General features: G+C 43.0%; 3 protein-coding genes across 5 annotated transcripts; 2 read left to right on the top strand and 1 right to left on the bottom strand.

Annotated features, from left to right (window-relative positions):
- Positions 1-197: 197 nt before the first annotated feature.
- On the top strand, positions 198-9,404 carry LOC121309487 (vacuolar protein sorting-associated protein 26B-like). The gene is made up of 6 exons (XM_041242444.1): positions 198-669; positions 2,968-3,124; positions 3,832-3,996; positions 4,910-5,085; positions 5,624-5,766; positions 6,395-9,404. Exons 1-6 carry the CDS (start codon positions 447-449, stop codon positions 6,542-6,544), a joined length of 1,014 nt encoding a protein of 337 aa, XP_041098378.1. The 5' UTR covers positions 198-446; the 3' UTR covers positions 6,545-9,404.
- On the bottom strand, positions 9,008-13,614 carry thyn1 (thymocyte nuclear protein 1). Of its 3 annotated transcripts, none has more exons than XM_041242445.1 (8): positions 13,466-13,614; positions 13,058-13,119; positions 12,280-12,509; positions 11,816-11,884; positions 11,136-11,228; positions 10,957-11,052; positions 10,518-10,707; positions 9,008-10,018 (listed from the first exon to the last, which is right to left on the bottom strand). In XM_041242445.1, exons 2-8 carry the CDS (start codon positions 13,104-13,106, stop codon positions 9,972-9,974), a joined length of 774 nt encoding a protein of 257 aa, XP_041098379.1. In that variant the 5' UTR covers positions 13,107-13,119; positions 13,466-13,614; the 3' UTR covers positions 9,008-9,971. The 3 variants fall into 3 exon arrangements, with proteins under 3 accessions (XP_041098379.1, XP_041098380.1, XP_041098381.1); XM_041242446.1 differs by having other exon boundaries at positions 10,518-10,668; positions 13,466-13,612; XM_041242447.1 differs by lacking the exon at positions 10,518-10,707 and having other exon boundaries at positions 13,466-13,613.
- Positions 13,615-13,853: 239 nt separating this feature from the next.
- acad8 (acyl-CoA dehydrogenase family, member 8) lies at positions 13,854-18,724 on the top strand. The gene is made up of 11 exons (XM_041242435.1): positions 13,854-14,001; positions 14,834-14,934; positions 15,537-15,706; positions 16,330-16,439; positions 16,567-16,643; positions 16,884-17,021; positions 17,249-17,384; positions 17,583-17,680; positions 17,763-17,915; positions 18,015-18,117; positions 18,344-18,724. The coding sequence occupies exons 1-11, from the start codon at positions 13,887-13,889 to the stop codon at positions 18,394-18,396; spliced, it is 1,254 nt and encodes a 417-aa protein (XP_041098369.1). The 5' UTR covers positions 13,854-13,886; the 3' UTR covers positions 18,397-18,724.
- Positions 18,725-18,848: the final 124 nt, after the last annotated feature.

Genomic DNA, 18,848 nt, shown 5'->3' on the forward strand with positions numbered 1-18,848 from the left:
TAGGTAGAACAAAGTGACACCAAAAAAGTGAAACCGAGTGAATACAGTATTAAGAGTACATCTGGTCGGTTTAAACGGTGTAAGAATCTTGTTAAGCTCATTAAAATATGATATCAGCAATAATAATAATAAAGTGGTGCCCTAGAAGACCCCATTAGCTGTTGGCAGGACTACGCCTCCTGTGTTGCGCCTGCGCACTGAGAGGGGAAGCTGCCCGGACCTTAGACATCGTTACAGTGTAAGAACTGGAAATACAGAATATACCGTACTGCAACATTGAGCATATCAGATAGCATAGTGTATTATTATCACACAAAAATAAACACCTGCCCAGAGCATATCACAGCCCTGATCAGGTGGGTGTTTTAGAACAAGAGCTAGCGATCTGAATGCGTGACTGATCTGAAAACAGAAAGGATAGTGCTACGGGATACGGCTGTGCAGCAATGAGCTTTTTCAGTTTCGGTCAAAGTGCAGAAATCGATATAGTGCTGAATGATGCAGAGACGAGGAAAAAAGTAGAACACAAAACAGAGGATGGGAAGAAGGACAGGTATTTTCTCTTCTACGACGGGGAGACCGTCTCCGGAAAAGTCAACGTTACCCTGAAGAACGCAGGGAAGAGGCTGGAGCACCAAGGCATCAAAATTGAATTTATTGGGCAGATCGGTAAGTGGCTGTCATTGCAAGGCCTTCAGTCTACTAATCTGCACTCGTTCAAACACCGTGCTCCAGAGACGTTTTAGCAAGGCAAATTATATACGGTACTGCATTACAAAAAACCCCAAAACACAGTACCGTTTTACAGATACTGCACACGTAAACCTAGTTTCCCAATGTGTTGTTATCATTTAACTTTTTGGTAGGGTTATGTCTACAGTCAATATTGTGTCTTTATTTTAACTTGTAAAATGATGTTAGACGTGAAAACTCATTGTGTGTTTGCTTGAGCTCGCATGTTGCAGACCTTGTAAAAGTTCCCCATAGCAGAGTACAGTAAACTAGTGGAAGCATGGTAAAGAATAGAGAGGTATGATAATGCATGTTAATAATAAACTATGGTAAATGCATAGTATAACCATAGGAAAAAAAATACTTGGTAAACTTCTATAGGGAGATGCTACGCCTGTACTAAAAATGATGTGGATTACTATAGTAATTAATGCAGGGCGTGTTTTGTTAACTCTTTATTGATGATGAGACCCTGGCCTGGATTGAATGAAAATCATGGTGGTGCCATTCCAAAGTACAGCTGTGATGGCACGCTGGCGCCAGAAACTTCACACACTATACAGCTGTTTTGGGTGTGGGTGTGTGTGAGTTGGAGCAGTAGCAGCCCTGCCAACCCGCTCTTCTTCATGTCAAGGTTGAGCAGTCTCACTGCTGACAAAGCACTGTAATGCTGCCTCAATGTGCTGCTTCAGCAGTGCTGTACTGTAGGTGGAGGAGGCTGGTGCACATGCTGCTCAAGCAGGCTGGGTGGATTTTAAACTAGTGCACAGTGCTGTAGCGTGGGGTTCCCACCCCCGGTCATATTGCCAGGATCTAGATCTGATTGGATCTCTCACACTCAAGCCTGCATGCAAACACAAAAGGCTGATCTGGGTGCAGGCTGAGTGATAACATTGACAAGCAGACCGCTTGGAAACGCAGGTGACGATGAGAAAACTGTTCTCTTGCTTCTTCTTTGGGGTCTGTTGCTTGTTTCTTTGAAAGGCATTCATGCACTGGATGAGACACTTTAACTTAACTGTAAACCTGCCCTGCAGGAAGAACAGTCACGTGAATGCATTGTAGCTACACCAGAGTCTACAGTGTGACCAATTCCAAGACCTGCTGTTTAAACTGGGTGTGTAAAGGGGCTTTACTGTCCTACAGGACTGACACTGTTATTGCTTCATACCACCACTAACTGACTCAGTCTGCACACCAGATTTGGAACAGCGGTACATTTGACAAACCAAGTTAAATCTGCATCAGTATATTTATTGATCTTTGCTGTAAGTATTAGATGGTATGAACTGTTCTCTGGCTGCATGTGACATTTTTCCTACACCTAGGTATTATTTGTTAGACATATTTTGCCGATTATAGTGACACATTACGGATTGTGAATAGTTGCCTAATGAGATTTAATGTATATGTGGTTTGGCAGTATTCTGGTTTTGAATAAATTGCACATGCTGTATATAGGTCAATATATCTGCAGTTTTAAATTGAATTTGTAGGTCTTTCCCAGAAAACAATTGCAGTACTGTTGCTTTGTGTTTTTACTGTGCGGCTTGATTTGAACCTTTTTTTTGTAATACAGCATTTTCCTTTAAAAAACAAACAAACAGTTTGAACAGAAAGCCCCTTTTTTACGTTCATATTTAATAATCATGGGATTCCCCCATTTGTTAATCTGGCAGGAAACACAAAGTGAATAAAGCCGCATTTGTAAATATTTAAAATGTCTGTTTAACCTTCACACCGACACAAGTACCATCATGAGTACAGTGTACCATTATAGCCCCTATAAAAGCTGGTGGTGCCATTCACATATATTGCACTGGGTCGTTAAGCCTTCGCTTCAGATTCAGTGTGTGATCCCAGCTGAAATTACTGTAGTGTCGACGACTCTGCAGCCAGAAGCAGCCCGGTAGTTATTGTTGTACAGTGTCAGTTTTGCTTGCTTGAATCGCAGCCATTTAATAAAAGCTACTTCCTAAACCAATGAACTGCAGAACTGAGAATGTGGCTGATGGGTAGAAATAGCATGAATACCACTGCCTGTGTAGCCCTCAGTCTAAATTAAAAACTACTGCTAATGAGCCAATGCCACGCCTCTCTGCTGAAGTGTCTATGTCTGTCATAACACACACGACTTAGCTGTTGGTTATCTGGGTCACTGCAAGTGCCATTGGACGTGGTGTTTGTAGCCGAAGAGCATTGTTTTTTTAAACCTGTACTTCTTGCTGTTTCCAGAGCTGTACTACGACAGAGGGAACCACCATGAGTTTGTGTCCCTGGTGAAAGATCTGGCCCGGCCAGGCGAGCTCACTCAGTCTCAGACCTTTGACTTCGAGTTCACCCACGTGGAGAAACCATACGAGTCCTACACGGGCCAGAATGTGAAGCTAAGGTGAGAAGACTGAAACTCTCGAGGGCTCTCAGAGAAACGGAACAAGTCTGTGCCTGGGGACTTTGCTTGAATTTAACTCTACAGACAAACCGTTCAGTTAAAGATTGGTGACGCTTTATGTAAACGATTCAGTTTTCCCACTTCCTTTCATCCTTCACTTTGGTGTTTCATGCGTGGATTAGTTATTACTTTGAGTATCGTGTAATGTATGTGAGGTGAAAGGCCTTACTGCAGATTAGCTGTCATGTTTTGTACTCAGCACGGAAAACGCATCGAGAGTCCTAGAGATCTAAAATATGAAAATAGACATCTCTCCCACCCCACTTGACTAGCTCTTTAAATATACTGCACAAATCCTATACTGTGTCAGCTTTATTGTGCCGTTCGGTTAACTATTTAGCACAGGTTAGGAAATTAATTTGTAACTACTACCTCTCCCTTTTATGGGTGAGCACATCATGCAACCTGATGATTGCTTGGGTAGTGAGAAGAAGGAATAACTACCTAGAAAACAACGATGCTTCTGTATGTCAGTGTTTTATTGAGGGGGTTTGCATTCAGGCTTAGATGAGCGAAGGGGTGCAGTACGACTACTGCTACTGATAATGATAGTAACTGTGATTGTTGCATGCCAGCTGTCCTGTCATGTAAATGTGTGCAGTTGTACCCCTCGCAGTGAGTTTTCAAGACCTCTTCTGGTTTTCCAGGTACTTCCTGAGAGCGACGATCAGCCGGAGGCTGAACGACGTCGGCAAGGAGATGGACATCGTCGTGCACACGCTCAGTACGTACCCCGAGCTCAACTCCTCCATCAAGATGGAGGTGGGGATTGAGGACTGCCTGCACATCGAGTTTGAGTACAACAAGTCAAAGTAAGACAGCAAGCTGCATGCATGCATGGCTGCCTTGCAATGCAGGGGCTACCCACAGATGTTTAATGTGCTTGACTGGCTAAGTCTGTCAGTCGCTCTAGGACGCCTTGACAGGAGTGTGCAAAGGTCCTATCCTATTTAACACACTCCATAAAATGCATATATTCAATATACATACATACAGTACAAAACATTGTTTTCCAGGGACTTGTGATCCTAATGGATCCAAATAGATTTTGATACAAAAAAAAAGATAAAAATATTCCATTGATATTAAGTACTCTGCTACAATGAAATATGTATTTTTTAAATTTCCCATTTAAAAATGCTGTTTTTCTAAAAGCAATAAATACATAGCACACATTATTATTTATAGCAGGGATGGAACTAAGACTCCTCACCCATTACTACAAGCTTGATTAACCACAGTGAATAGGTAACAAGTTCAGGTGTGTCTGATTAAACTTATAGTAAAACCAGGCATGGATCAAACTGCTATGCAACGGAAGTCTTATTTCAGATGCTGTGCATAGGTACGTTCACTGTCTTTTGGTTTCACTGTCTGTTTTCTATTTGTATTTGGGTCTTCCTTCCTCAAATCTAGCCACCTGTTCCAGCCATATCAGCAGGGCATGGCTGTTATTAATAGGTCAGTTTAAAGAGGAAGTAGTACATGCACTTTATTACACAGGTATAATAAAATACTGCTCAGGCTCTTAAATGAGTTTTCTGTTTAGTTTTTGCTCCACGACGTGTTCTCCTGAGCAGGTTTGCACTCAAGATGTTTACTCAAGAGAATTAACTTCCTGACTGCTAAAGGGGCACAGTGTTAATTAACAAAGCTTTTCCTGGACTCCCAGCAGCTCACCCGGGTCCTGGGCTTACATGTGTTTTTGTTCATTTGCTGTTTTAGGTACCACCTAAAGGATGTGATAGTGGGGAAAATTTATTTCCTGCTGGTGCGAATCAAGATCAAGCACATGGAAATCGACATCATCAAACGGGAAACCACGGGCACGGGCCCCAACGTGTACCACGAGAATGAGACGATAGCCAAGTATGAGATCATGGACGGAGCACCAGTGAGAGGTGCTTCCCTTCCCTTGCAATCAGTTCCAGCACGTCACTGATCAGAATTGAAGCCTGTTAAAATGAGTATCAAATAAATTGAAATCGCTGTCCGTCAATTAAATTGGCTTCGAATGAAAGCAGTTCACAACAGTCGCAATAATTACTGTGGCTTTAAAATATCAATTCCAATTCCTTTTGAAGGAATTGGAATTGATTTTAAAAATGAATTGGAATGTAAAAACAGGAATTGACCCCAACCAACCCTGGCGGTAGATCTCGTTTTCCAGACTGGGGTCCCCTTGCATAAAATAGAGACCCTCATGCACTGATCGCGTCTGTCTGTCTGTCTGTCTGTCGGTCTCACTCTACATGATCAACACAACTATCTTGATTTTGCAGCAAACTATGATTGAAATGCATCGCAATGTAGTCTTAATTCCCTCCCCCTACCCTGACAATACCCGAGTCAAAATTGCAAAGCAGAACCGTAGTCAAATGAAGGGCTTCTTTTCATTCAGTCAGTACCGCATGTGATCCCTGTTTCTGCTGTGTTCAGGAGAGTCCATTCCCATCAGGCTGTTCCTGGCTGGCTACGAGTTGACGCCCACCATGCGGGACATCAATAAGAAGTTCTCAGTGCGGTACTACCTCAACCTGGTGCTGATAGACGAGGAGGAGAGGCGCTACTTCAAACAGCAGGTAGCCACTGGTTGAGCTCGCCTCAAATCCCAGTGTGCTTTACAGCTATTCATAGTTCAACAATGCAACGTAAAAAAAACACAAGTTTGCTAAAACTGTTAACTCAATACAACTGCAAGTTTAGAACTCTTCCAGTCTTGCTCTACCTTCTCACTCAGTCAGTGCTCAATTTCTTCCACACAGTGTGGTTCATATAGGAATGTCCCTGCTTTAAAGGTAAGCACCCCAAGGTCTAACACATTCCCAGAAAACTCTGATTTGAGATGAGGTTTACAAACGATCCAGTAGAGGGAGCACTGCTGTAGAAGAGTTATAGAACGTGTGCTGTTTAATAAAGATAGGGTTAGGTGATTAAGGTGTTGCATGGTTGTCTGTAGGGCTTGATCGTTTTTTTGAAAATCAGAATGATTTTGTGGATTATTTCAGGTTTCCAATGTTGTCCATCACCTTTCACAGACAGCTTAAACCCAAATAGAGATGATTTATATGATTTCAAAACATAATTCTACCCCACGTCCCACAGTTTCATCAAATAACAGCCATACTTTAACGGGTAAATGAACTGAAAACAGATGAATAAATGGCATTGCTTTAGGAAGTGATTCTCACCGGCTCTCATTTCCCTCAGGAAATCACGCTGTGGCGGAAAGGCGACATCGTGAGGAAGAGCATGTCCCACCAGGCAGCCATCGCGTCCCAGCGGTTCGAGGGCTCCTCAAGCATGGAGAGCAAGATGCAGGCACAGGCACAGGCACAGGCCAAGGAGGATGGGAACTAAACCGGCAGCCTCATCTTGACCTCTCCTGACAGACTGTGGGGCAAATATATACCGTTCCCCTGACCCCCGCCCAAACTCACCATCACCACTGTCTAGGGAACCTTCTCTTTAACTTACAAAAAGGGGTCTGACAATGAGAGAGAGAGGGTCAGGCTTAAGAGACATGGTATGTACTTTGGAACCCCACTAGACCAGCATGAAGCTTCCACTGCCCAGTCTGTTCTGTCACTGGGCGTTCGTTCAGGTCTCAGTGTAGGGAATGGGTTATAATGCTTTCTCAATACAGGCCTACTGGATTTTTGAGGGAGGAGGGAGGGGGGGGCAGGGCAGTGTGCTCTCTCTTTCCACTGGCATCCATATACCACCTAGCAAAGTTTTCCTTTAACTTCATGGCATATACTGGGGGGTAATCCTAGAAGTACAATTTTTCTCAATTTATGTCACTTTCGGCTTGGTCTCAAGTCGTATACCCAGCCTTTGAAATTGTATTTTCAAGACGAAAATAACGACTTTGTTGCTCTTCCAGCCCTAAGTGCATGGTGTCTACATGCATAAAAGCAGTGCTGTGTAGAGGAGTGCATTTTAGAAAGCAGTTTAAGGGCTTATGATCGCACGGGGGAATCCAAAGTACATCCCATCAGCTTCTAGGCTTGATGTGCACAATTTACTTTTCCATGTTTTGGTTTACAAGCAAAAAAATAAAAATAGAGAAACACTTTTTACATTTTAAAGTTGTCTACAAAGCAGCTGAGGGGACGTTACCTTACTGTGTTTTCAGACCGGAGTGATCCCTTTACTAATAACCAAACTGCTCCCACGATACCCATGATAACAGTAATAATCGTATGTGTGAACGTACACATGCAAAGCACCTGTGTAATTCCATTTTATAACCAAAAGATTACAACACAGTATTAAACAAACACATACTTACACCATGTTTTAAAGCAACCGCAAAGCATTACAGAACTGTGTTCCTCTACATTACTCACAGCATAACTGGCCATCACTGCCCTCTGCAGTTCATTTACTGGGACTGTAAGAAAACATTCTATTGTTCTGATAGGACAGAGTGGGCAGTTGGCAGGAACGCAGTTAAACCCCCATCTCAAGTATTTACCTGCCTTACGTATTGAACCTAGAGTGGAATGGCCCTCCAGCACGAGGATTGGGGATCCCAGATTTAAGAGAACCAGGCTGGTTGTCTCTTTACTAGACTCAACATTAAGCTTCCGTACATTTCTGTCTTTACTTGTAAACTTCGACGATCTAAGGCTCCGTCATTCCTTTAAGTGGACAGTGTATTTTTTGTTTTATATATACTTGTGCCTATTAGTGTATGCATCTGCCAAAAAAAAAAAAAAAAAAAAAGTTTTTACGCTTAAATTAGATTTATGCTACAATCAATGCGTTCCTTGTTAACCCTGTGTTGCCAGTCTCTGCTGTTTCAGATATTCTGCCCAGTCTAAGCAATAGTTTTCAGCTCGGTTACAGAGAGCACATACACTGGCGTATATTTAAGAGCGGATTGTCCTACATCACCCGGTCATAGTGATTGCCCGGATAGTAACACCAGCCCATCTCCTGACTCTAGATCCAGAGCCTGTACTTTCTGTCAGCCCTGCTCAATCCCCATTCTCTTGAAAAGGCTGTGTGTGTTCTTGCATTCAGTTAGAGTTCATGAAAACAAAGACAAACACATGCATCTCTGGGCATTAGCAAGCTGGTTAATGTGGTATTCGAACACATGCATCTCAGGGCATTAGCAAGCTGGTTAATGAGCTATTCAAATACATGCATCTCAGGGCATTAGCAAGCTGGTTAATGGACTTCCTTGTCATTGTGGTGCATTCATGCTTCATGAGTACAGTCCAGTTGTGTGATTGTCTGTGTAAAGCAGGTAAGTATAGTGTTGCTCTGACAAGGATTAGAATACGTTTTAAGACATAGTGAGCACGTGTGTGTGTGTATATATATATATATATATATATATACAGGGGACGGAAAACGAGAAACACCTGGGATATGTAGCGCATACTTTGGCGTAACTATGCCGACAGATTCATTTGAGATGCAAATTGTGTCCTATTCTGTAATGCATAGAAACGGCACCAGTCAGGATCGGAGGATCAGTTGAGTGGGGCAGGGCTGGGTAACACTTTACATTGCGTCTGCAATTACTGTGTACTTGCATAGTAGTTACTTAGCAAATGCATGTGCACTTAAACAATTCCAATATTATTATGCATCGTTACAATGTACTTTGTGTCAAATCCTTTTATAGGATATGCAAGTACAGTTGTATCACAAACATGCAGACTTTTCTGCCACCCTGGCTGCTCACAATTGCCTACACCCTATTGACGATGCTGTGGCAGGTGTTTCTATTTATTTATTTTTTAGGTCCAACCCCTGTATGTACATTTACATATGTTTGTTTACTCTTGGTATTTTTTCTTTCTTGAGCAAGAGCCCCCTTAACGCATTGCGTACCATAGCGCTGAAATTTTAGGCTGCATTAACACATGGCATTAGAGACAACATTCCCTTTTATGATTATAATCATGTTATATACCGGTATATCTGCAGATACAAACAATAAAATTAGTTCTCAGCAATGAAATATATATTCCATTTAATAGTGAGTTGTAAGGTACTACCCACTTAGCGAAAGGGAATTTGTACATTTTCAGCAGAGAAATAAAGATTATATGGTAATATTAAAAAACAAATCTAGATGTTAATACAGATATAAGTATGCTGTTTACTTGTTTCTTATAGTTTTTTTTTTTTTGCGATTCTGTATTTTAAATTGGTTTTTAATCCTATGTCTCTGATTAAAAGAGAGCTGTCTAAAGTGGTTTGGTGCAAGTTGTTTTACTGTCTCATATCTTATTTATAGTCTCAACAACTCTTTCTTTTGTTGAAAGCACACACATGCAACAGCAAAACACTCATTCGTACAAACTCAACGAGACTGCAGATTGGAGGAAATCTTTATATTTGAATAAATGGGTTTAAAAAACACCTGAAACACACAAACACGCAAAACAGAAACAGGCAAGAAAAAAAGGTGTCTTTGAAAATTTGGACTGGGTAGCTTAACTTAGCCTTTACTGTTGCTTTAGAGACAAGATTCCTGTGTATGCGCTACAGCAGTCTTGGAAGCTGAACCTTTATGCTGTATTTCACATACATTACAGTAAATGTGAAATTCAGATCTGTCACATACTAGGCTGAAATGTGGGACTGGTCCTTATTCAGCTCAGTGATTTCTGTTACATTCAAATGGTTACCTGGGCTGCATGGTGACTGGGATCACCCCCCACCCCCAATCAGTGCAAAGTATTAACACCATTAAAAACAATGCAGTCTTCATCTTCACCTTAGGCTCCTGTGGTTACGAGAATGGCACTCAACCCTGGGTTTAAACTGGCTTTTTGTCTTCCAGACTCAGGACAAAATCGAACTCATCTGTAAAATAAAACAGACTTAAAACCATTTCAGCACACAGGAAAAACATGCGCAAACATGTACAGTACGTGCCAAGTTTCATTTTCCCCAAAATCTACACGTTACCACCTTCAACATACAGGACAACTGTTTTTGTCTTTTCTATTTATCAAAATGCATTATAAAAAGAATTACAGTGCACCTCTATTTTGAAAAAAATGATAAAGTCACCTTGATAAATGCAGTTTCGTTCTTTATAAAGCCAGATGTGTTCGGAGACGCCAAATTAAATCCTATTTCACAATAAGCCAAATAAGAACAATTGCTTTTGCCCCAGTTTATTTCCCGTAACTTCCTCCTGCTTGCAACTATGTCACTCGGTCAGCTTTGCATTGCATCTAGAAGCCAAATATAAATAAAGCAATGCCTTTTTCTTTTCAGATGGTGTTTCTGATGTAAAACAGCTACACGTCCCAGAGGGCTCCGGGGGGGTTTAACCTGTAATCCCACCCACACAAACCTCTGGTGAGCGGCTGCACAGAGAGCCGAGCCCGGGTGAACAGAGCCATGTGTTTCAGGGGTCCCCCTTTGCTCTTGTGCTCAAGGTGGTGTTGCTTCAGCTCAGCCAGAGGGATGAAACGTTCCATCATCCTGACGAACTGCACGTCCACCTGCAGCAACACCGAACAACTCTTCAGCTGTAAAAACACCTGCAAACGTTTCGTTTGAACGCCTGATGGCCACCCAGAACTGATCATTTCACAACGGTCACCAATAAACTCCTGACACTTTCACCAGAGAAACATCTTCCTAAACAAGCCAGAACAGAAACTTGCTGTTTTCTGTGTTCGTTTTCTGCACGATAAGGATGCTTCTTAATAACTACTGTTTTGAATGTGCACCCTGGTCTGGCAGGACATTAGAGTGTGATGGAGCTCCATTTTGATTGTTCAACTCACCATGGACCACTTGGGGTTATCTTCCTTGCTGGACCGATCATAGTGCACGTCATTCTTGTCAAACTGAGTGTGGTCCACATAGGCTTCCCTGACAATCTATGAGAAAAAAGCACAACGGATAAAGAAGCAGCAGGCGCAGCCGGAAGCACACAGAGACGAAGGGTCTGCCTGCTGCTCACCTTCATGAGTCCAGCTATCCCGGGCTCCTTGCAGTTGCTGTGGTAGAAGAAAGCCAGCTGCCCCACCTTCATATCCCTCATGAAGTTGCGAGCCTGCGAGATAAACAGAGACTCTCATAAACAAAGCGTCTTAACCACTTCACCGAAGACCAGCACCTTCAGAGCATATCAGGAACATGGGGGTGTCTTTAGGTTTTGATACTGCGAGTAACATTAACTTTGACAAAAAAAAGTGTCGTGAAACAGGTAATATTTTATTATATTAAAATACTGTAAACATGCTGAAAACTGAAATTAAGAATACGTGAATAATGCCATGTTCACCAAAGAAAGGGGAACGCAGAGGGATCACTTATTCAGAGATCGCCCGTCCTGAATCCAAAGGGCTTAGTGTTTGATCCCTTCCTAGTTTTACTTAGAGATTAACAAGACACACTGCTTGCTACCTCTACACTGTGGCTAACCAAGCTCGTATTAAAACCTGGAATGGGTGAAACTGCTCCGCATTAGGAGTCTTACTGCCATCCCTATGAATATGACTGATAAGCAGAGTAGCTGCAGTGAGAGTTCCCCTGGAGTCCCTTCTCCTGTTACTCTGGGAGTGACAGCACCTCCCAGTTCAGCACTGTCCCTCTGAAGCAGTTTTTGCCTGTGCACTCTTCATCGGTGCATCATCTTACCTGGTAGTTCCGAACTCCATCCCAGCACCCTGTCTGCTCGGGCTGAGCCTTCAGATCCTCGATTCCGAACTGCAACGTTCAAAATCCAAAAGAATCAATACACAACACGTGCCTGAATGCAATGCAACACGACGCCACCATCTAGTGGCTATTCTTTAATTCGCAGTGAAGCGCACAGCGTATCTCAACTGCTACTGCCGTTGTCTGTGATGTTAGTTTCCAATCACATTTTAGATAGCTGCTAAGTACCTGTAACATTAAACAGTTTAATAAAACTGCAAGGTCCCAAAAGTAGTAAAATGCATCTTGGAAGGATAATGCAGACAGTCATTCTACTCTTAATAATGGTGCAGAAGCCCCTTTGATGACTCTGGCTCTTATGAGTCCAGTAAGGCAAGGTTAACAAGCCCCTAGCTCTGATGCTTGGACAATGCTCCCATGCACAACGTGCTGTTTTGCTATACCTTGACATCGACGCCGTTTTCAATCCGGCTTTCAGGTTCTGACTTCATCAGCCAGTAGCTGTGGAGCACTTTACCGCCCGGGGCTTCTTTACTCTTGTCCGTCTTCTTCCCAGAGCTCTGTGCTACTGGCTTCTTCCTGCTTCTCAAAGACGTCTCCTTAGCAGCATCTTCAGGGGAGTCATCTGGTCGTCGCTCCTTCTTGGCTGGTTTTGCAGCTGGCTCTTCTTGCTCTGTTAGTGTAGAAAACCTGGGACTTCAGGAGATGTTACATCACCTTCTCCCTTTAGTTGCTTCAATATAGAAGCCGTTCAGCATGGACCAGGGAGCTTTCCTTTAGTTTACCTATAAAGTGGAGGCTTGTTGGGGATAAAAAGCACAGCTGTTATTTTGTAAACTAATCCACTGCCATGGTGAAGGACTGCACTGAACAAAAGCACTACTGTTCATATTGGAAACTGCTTCTTGGTATCGTACAGAAGGAGTCGGTTAAAAGAGCTGAAAGGTTCCACTTCACATATTTTCTCAAGAACTAAAACATGGGGAAATGCAAGCAGTTAGAAAAATGATTAAAAACGAAATCTCGTCATTACAGCAAGTAAACTGGGAATCACCCAACAGGTTTGCAAACGGGCAAAACAATCAAATTATTCAGTATTCTGTAGCTGTAACTCCTTAAAAAAAAAAAAAAAAAAAAAAAAAAAAAAAAACGTTGCTTTGTGTTTACTTTATTCTCTTTTAAATATAGGAATGATGAGAAACATTTATTTTGATAACTTACCTGTATTTGATTTAGCTGCTCTCTCTACTCTCTTTCTTTTTGGTGGCATCCTACACGGAGATCTGAGAAGTGAAATATATCGTAAACATTAACTCCAAGATGCCAGTGTCTTCATCGATAAAGCGGCTACCTGAATAATCTGTATTTAACACATGACACATTCCCGCTCAGAAAACCACATTCAAATATGGGAAACCCCTGATGCATGTAATCAAAGTTAAATGTGCATTGCAGTAAGCGCTTTGTAGTGATTTGTTTTATCAACATTATGACGTCATGCATACTATACTATCACTTTAGTTTCATAACCAGCTCCTCCGCTGCACTGTCATTTCTGCAAAATACAAACTTTACTCTGCTAACTAAATGTGTTACAAACATTCTTCAACAGCAATGCCGCTGATTTACCTGCTCCACTTCCACCTGCGTCTGCGATGCGGTTGTGACGTGAACACTTTTGAACCTTTTTTTTTTTGGGACAAGCTTTATGCTACTGCTTTCTTGCTCGTGAAAATGGGAAGAGTGACTACTAGAGAAAGTAATAATAAAGGGTTTGGTTGTTTTAAAGAACTACAGTCCCCAGCGTCCTGTTCAGCAGTGACCCCGTTTCATTTTCAGTTATTTATTTATGTATTTGTGTACTTGTTGCGCTAAAGCATCCAGCTCCACCAGGTGTTGCATACAACGTGGCTCGTACTTTAAAAAACAAAACAAACAAAAAAAACGTTAAATTGCGCTTAAATGAGTTAAATAAAACTACATCACCCAACACCCCTTGCAGTGCAATCAGGAATGAGTATTGTTTTACTGTAGCCACTATACCTCAGCCATGGCGTTTGCAGGGAGGTTATTGACAAGATCTAGGCTTGGCTCGTATGTCTGCAGAACTCGAGGTTTAACAGCAAACAGAATTCACAGAAGACATGTAGTTTCGTGCATTGATCGTGAGTTAGTTGTTTGTTTTTTTGCTTTACACTGTGGAAAGATAACGTTTGCACGGTGTCAAGTGACACAGTGTAGACGGCAGCACGAACGCGGATGCATTATTTAGCACCCAGTGTGCTATGAGAATATCTCGGTGCAACACATTTTTTTGCATTTTTTTTTTTTTTTCGTGTGCAAAATGCCAGCTACACACATTACCCAGTCATCTCTTTATATGGTTTTATGAGATCAAACAGCATTGTTGCTTAATAAGTGTACCAATGTCATTGACAGGACAGACCGTGCATCGACAAAGCACAGTTCAGTTATACAATTCCGGTACATTTTGAGATCATGTACCGGGGGGTGGTTTTGTAGTTTCTTACTTGTTAAATGATATTGGTCTGTTGTTGTTTTAATGAAAATCACTAAGGACCGCATTGTATGAAGTGAGGTTAGAGCCTGGCGGAGGAGTGTCCTGTTAGATAAATCTCATTGGTTCACAGTTGGTGACGTGGGTTTGCGCGATAGTGTTTTTATTTGTAAGCGCATGACACAAATGCATTTATTTATTCATTAACGCGACATGCTAACCTGTAATTTTTGCACTCCTAAACACCTCTGGCATTTTACAAACCTCCTGCCGTGCAGACGATTGTTGCGTTGTATTTACTTAAAAGCCAAAACCTAAATTCATATCTGTTAATCAGCAGACATTAACCCCGCGCCCAAGCGCATCCGAACGCAGCTGCAGGCTGTGACGTCACATTGGTACCCTGCCACGCAGCTCTTGTCTTTATGCACAGATTGTAACCGCAGCGCTTATGACGCGCTTCTCTGTCCCTTCCACAGCCTCCCTCGGTCTGACAGAGGAACAGAAGGAATTCCAGAAAGTGGCTTTTGATTTTGCAGCCAATGAAATGGCCCCACATATGGCCGTGTGGGACGAGAAGGTAACGTGGCCCCTGGAACAGCAGTGCCGTTTACAATAGGGTCCCCTTTCATAGCTTATTAAAGCACAGGGCAAGCCTTATCACAGATATATATATATATATTTCAACACACTAGACAACAAGGCTGGACAAATCCATTGCCCTTCATAACAGGTTTAGAAGCCAGTTGAAGTGATTATATCTGAAGGTCTTCAAATTAAATGCTAGATGTGATTCAGGCAGTCGTGGAGGGAAAGCTGTTTACCAACCATTTACACCACAGTACAGCACCAGTTACAACCATCAGCTTTCACTGCACACCATGCATCAAGATTATCGTGTGCTTATCATAATGTGTGCCATACCAGTGCATCATGATTTGTATTGTAACAGGGCCCAGTGTCTCAGCTGCTTCTTGTCTGTTGCCAGTCCATCACAGAGATGGAAATAAGTCTTCTGTTGCATTGCCGTTCCACCTGCTTCAGATTTGAATACGAGCTCGATGAGCTCCAGTGTGTATAGCTAACACACTCAGGAGTGTGTGGCTTGTTGAACATAGTAAACATGGTTCAAAATGCTATGCAGTGGGAGTCTATTTTCTATCCTGTATTTTCTGCCCTCAGGAAATTTTCCCTGTGGACACCATGAGGAAGGCAGCTCAGCTGGGATTTGGTGGGATCTACGTCCAGCCGGAGATGGGCGGCTCAGGACTGTCCAGGCTGGACACCTCCATTATATTTGAAGCCTTGTCCACAGGCTGTGTCAGCACCACTGCCTACATCAGCATTCACAAGTGAATGGGATTTCACAGCAGGGCTGGCGTCACTTCATGGTTTCAATTCCAGTTCCCATTCCCCTTAATCAGTTCCAACACCTCAGTGAGCACAGTCGCAGTGAGCAGTGTTAAAATGAGCTCCTCGCAGCGGCAACACATAATTACACCCAAGCCACTGTTAGTCAATTAAACTGGCTTCAAATGAAAGCAGTGGAACGATCACAGCAATGACGTCTCTATAAAATATCAATTCTATTTGAGATTGGGAATTGATTTTAAAAAGGAATCGGAATTGAAAAACAGAAATTGACCCTGACCCTGCCTCACACCTGTGCTTAATAACAGATCTTTTAAAACCGGAAGCAACTGTGTTTTCTGTCCAGTTTTGAAGCAACTGGTTGTATGGGATGTTTTTCAGATGCTTCATGGCAATGTTTTGATCACGCTTGCCGTTGGGTTTCCCTCTGCACTGTAGTGAACGGATTACAGTTAATGGTGAAAGTTAATCACACAGAGTGAGCTGGCTTCCAACACTCTCCTGATTTGATTCCTGTAAGCAGCGGTTTCTCTTGAAGGAGCGCAGCGTGTTTGGTTGATCCCCGATCTCTGCTTTTCATCTCTTCTTGTTAATATCCATTCAGTATGTGTGCCTGGATGATTGACACCTTCGGCAGCGAGGAGCAGAGACACAGGTACTGTCCGCAGCTGTGCTCCATGGAGAAATTCGCCTCCTACTGTCTAACGGAGCCAGGTCAGTGCTCTGTATCCTTCTTCGGGGCTTCTGTGCGGATATAGTAACAAGCTCCATTGTTAGAGCCTCATCCTCGTTGCTGCATGGTCTGCTTAATCACTTTGTAATTTTTTCCATTCTGTTGAAGGCAGTGGAAGTGATGCTGCCTCTTTATTGACCACGGCAAAGCGAGATGGAGACCATTATGTTCTGAACGGTTCTAAGGTATGCGCTGTGCCGGTGTTGGTTCTGAATGCATGTTTGGGTTAATAATAATTAACATTTTCTTGTACGCCGTTCGGTTTATTTTAAGGTGATGTGATTTACCTACATCATGTTGGGTAAAAATGCTGTAAATTTGCACAGTTCAGCAAAACTCTTAAGTTTGTAAGAGGTTTGTGATGTTCTGTAATACTGTGGCGTCCCTAAGATTACTAATCAGTCCCGTTTGTCTGCCGTTGCCAGGCATTCATCAGTGGTGCGGGTGACACTGATGTGTATGTGGTAATGTGCCGGACTGGAGGGAAGGGAGCCAAGGGGATATCCTGCCTTGTTGTGGAGAAAGGAACGCCAGGACTTGGATTCGGAAAGAAGGAGAGAAAGGTACCTTTTTAAAGAAACCTTTTAAAGAAAGTGCCAATTTGTAGATTGGATATTGGGACTTGGAAACTGTTTGCCTGAAAATCTATAAAACGGCCATCCAATTTAGTAATTTAAAGCACGGCGGCATTTAGATACACCAGCGTGGAGATCAGTTGAATACACCCCACGTATAGCCTGGGAGAAATCATTGGAGGGGTGTAGGGTGTGATGCTTGCCTTGTCCTGTAGGTGGGGTGGAATTCACAGCCCACCCGAGCCGTGATCTTCGAGGACTGCGTGGTCCCTGTGGCCAACAGGCTCGGGGAGGAGGGCCAGGGCTTCACCATCGCCATGAAAGGGCTTAACGGGGGACGCATCAACATTGGTGAGCTTCCTTTACAGCCTTGGAAAAGGCATAGCAAAGCGTTGAGAAAACACAGAGAACGCAGGGTGAACTTTGGTAGGTGCGTTACCCCTTTGTCCTGTTCCAAATTGCCCATGGTAAACCGTCAGTGGTCACGCTGCTAAACAAAGTGATCACCACTATTTATTGATGCACTGAAATGATTTAATATTTTCGCAGCCTCGTGTTCTCTGGGAGCGGCCCATGCCTCAGTCCTGCTCGCACGGGATCACCTCAAAGTACGGAAGCAGTTTGGGGAGGCTCTCTCCAACAGCCAGGTAAGGGAGACCGCCGTCTTGCTATTTGGCTTAGCTGAGTTACTTAAGGAGCGGGCGGAGTTATGGCTGCTCTGTGTTCCAGTTCCTCCAGTTCAAGCTGGCAGAGATGGCGACCAGGCTGGTGGCGTCTCGTCTGATGGTGAGGCAGGCGGCGCTGGCGCTCCAGGAGGACCGGCTGGACGCCGTCACGCTCTGCTCAATGGCTAAGCTCTTCGCCACCGACGAGTGCTTTGCTGTAAGTACAGGTTGGAGCAAAAATCGATTGCTGTGATATGAGTCATTGCTTGTCTCTTTGTTGCACTGATTGCATTTTTTTTACATCATTTGCCTGCAGATCTGTAACCAGTCTCTGCAGATGCATGGGGGCTATGGCTACCTCAAGGATTACGCTGTGCAGCAGTTTGTCCGGGACATCAGGGTGCATCAGATATTAGAAGGTAAGCACTGTGCTGCGATCAAGTGGTTCAAGTTTGTGAGCGGCAGTCATGTGTTCCATACAGTTCTAGTGCTGATTATAAAGAATATCGTATGCAAGAAGCCTGCTAGTTCTTTCTGATTTCAAAGCGAATGAGAAATATTGTAGTGCTTGTTCATTGGGTGCATGACAGAAAGGGGTCCTGTGCCTATTAGCGGGCGTGGCATTTTTAAACGGTTCTCTTGCAGGCACCAATGAAGTGATGAGGATGATTGTTTCAAGGAATCTGTTACAAGAATGAAGAGCTGCTGAACGCCGGCTGCAGCTCTCCTCACCTTCCAGCACAGCCCGGAGGACGGGAACGATGAACTGAAAGACATCATTTTCACACTTTACTGTCGACTGTTTCTATACAGTTTGTTTTGATTGCACACTTTTTATATTAAGTTATATCGCACCTTGTGGGTGACAGAAAATATGTCCTGGCTGAATCTGTGCACTCCCAGCAGTCTTTGAGGCCAGGCAGGTTACAATGCAAGCTTAATATATAATACAGCACAGTTTACGCCCTCTACAGACTGGTGTATGCAGTCACAGCCACTACAAAACAATAAAATGCTTAATATTAATGTTAGTATTTGTTGTTGTTATGATATGATTCACTTGATGTATTCTGGGCCACTAGGAGGGCCTGTGCGATAAACTAAAATCCCATTAGAATTTAATGTGTTGATTGACCTTAAATTATGGCAT

The sequence above is a fragment of the Polyodon spathula genome, unplaced genomic scaffold (genome assembly GCF_017654505.1).
Source record: "Polyodon spathula isolate WHYD16114869_AA unplaced genomic scaffold, ASM1765450v1 scaffolds_1290, whole genome shotgun sequence".
NCBI classification, from domain to species: domain Eukaryota; kingdom Metazoa; phylum Chordata; class Actinopteri; order Acipenseriformes; family Polyodontidae; genus Polyodon; species Polyodon spathula.

Excerpts from the sequence above, each read along its gene's own strand:
- thyn1 (XM_041242445.1), bottom strand. The coding sequence starts at position 13,106 with ATGCCACCAAAAAGAAAGAGAGTAGAGAGAGCAGCTAAATCAAATACA. Across the intron at positions 11,229-11,815 it reads ATGGAGTTCGGAACTACCAG|GCTCGCAACTTCATGAGGGA; the intron begins GTAAGATGATGC and ends TTTATCTCGCAG. Across the intron at positions 10,708-10,956 it reads ATAACCCCAAGTGGTCCATG|GTGTTTTTACAGCTGAAGAG; the intron begins GTGAGTTGAACA and ends AAACGTTTGCAG.
- acad8 (XM_041242435.1), top strand. The coding sequence starts at position 13,887 with ATGGCGTTTGCAGGGAGGTTATTGACAAGATCTAGGCTTGGCTCGTAT. Across the intron at positions 16,644-16,883 it reads ATGTTCTGAACGGTTCTAAG|GCATTCATCAGTGGTGCGGG; the intron begins GTATGCGCTGTG and ends TGCCGTTGCCAG. Across the intron at positions 17,385-17,582 it reads CGGGGGACGCATCAACATTG|CCTCGTGTTCTCTGGGAGCG; the intron begins GTGAGCTTCCTT and ends ATATTTTCGCAG.
- LOC121309487 (XM_041242444.1), top strand. The coding sequence starts at position 447 with ATGAGCTTTTTCAGTTTCGGTCAAAGTGCAGAAATCGATATAGTGCTG. Across the intron at positions 3,125-3,831 it reads GGCCAGAATGTGAAGCTAAG|GTACTTCCTGAGAGCGACGA; the intron begins GTGAGAAGACTG and ends CTGGTTTTCCAG. Across the intron at positions 3,997-4,909 it reads TTTGAGTACAACAAGTCAAA|GTACCACCTAAAGGATGTGA; the intron begins GTAAGACAGCAA and ends TTGCTGTTTTAG.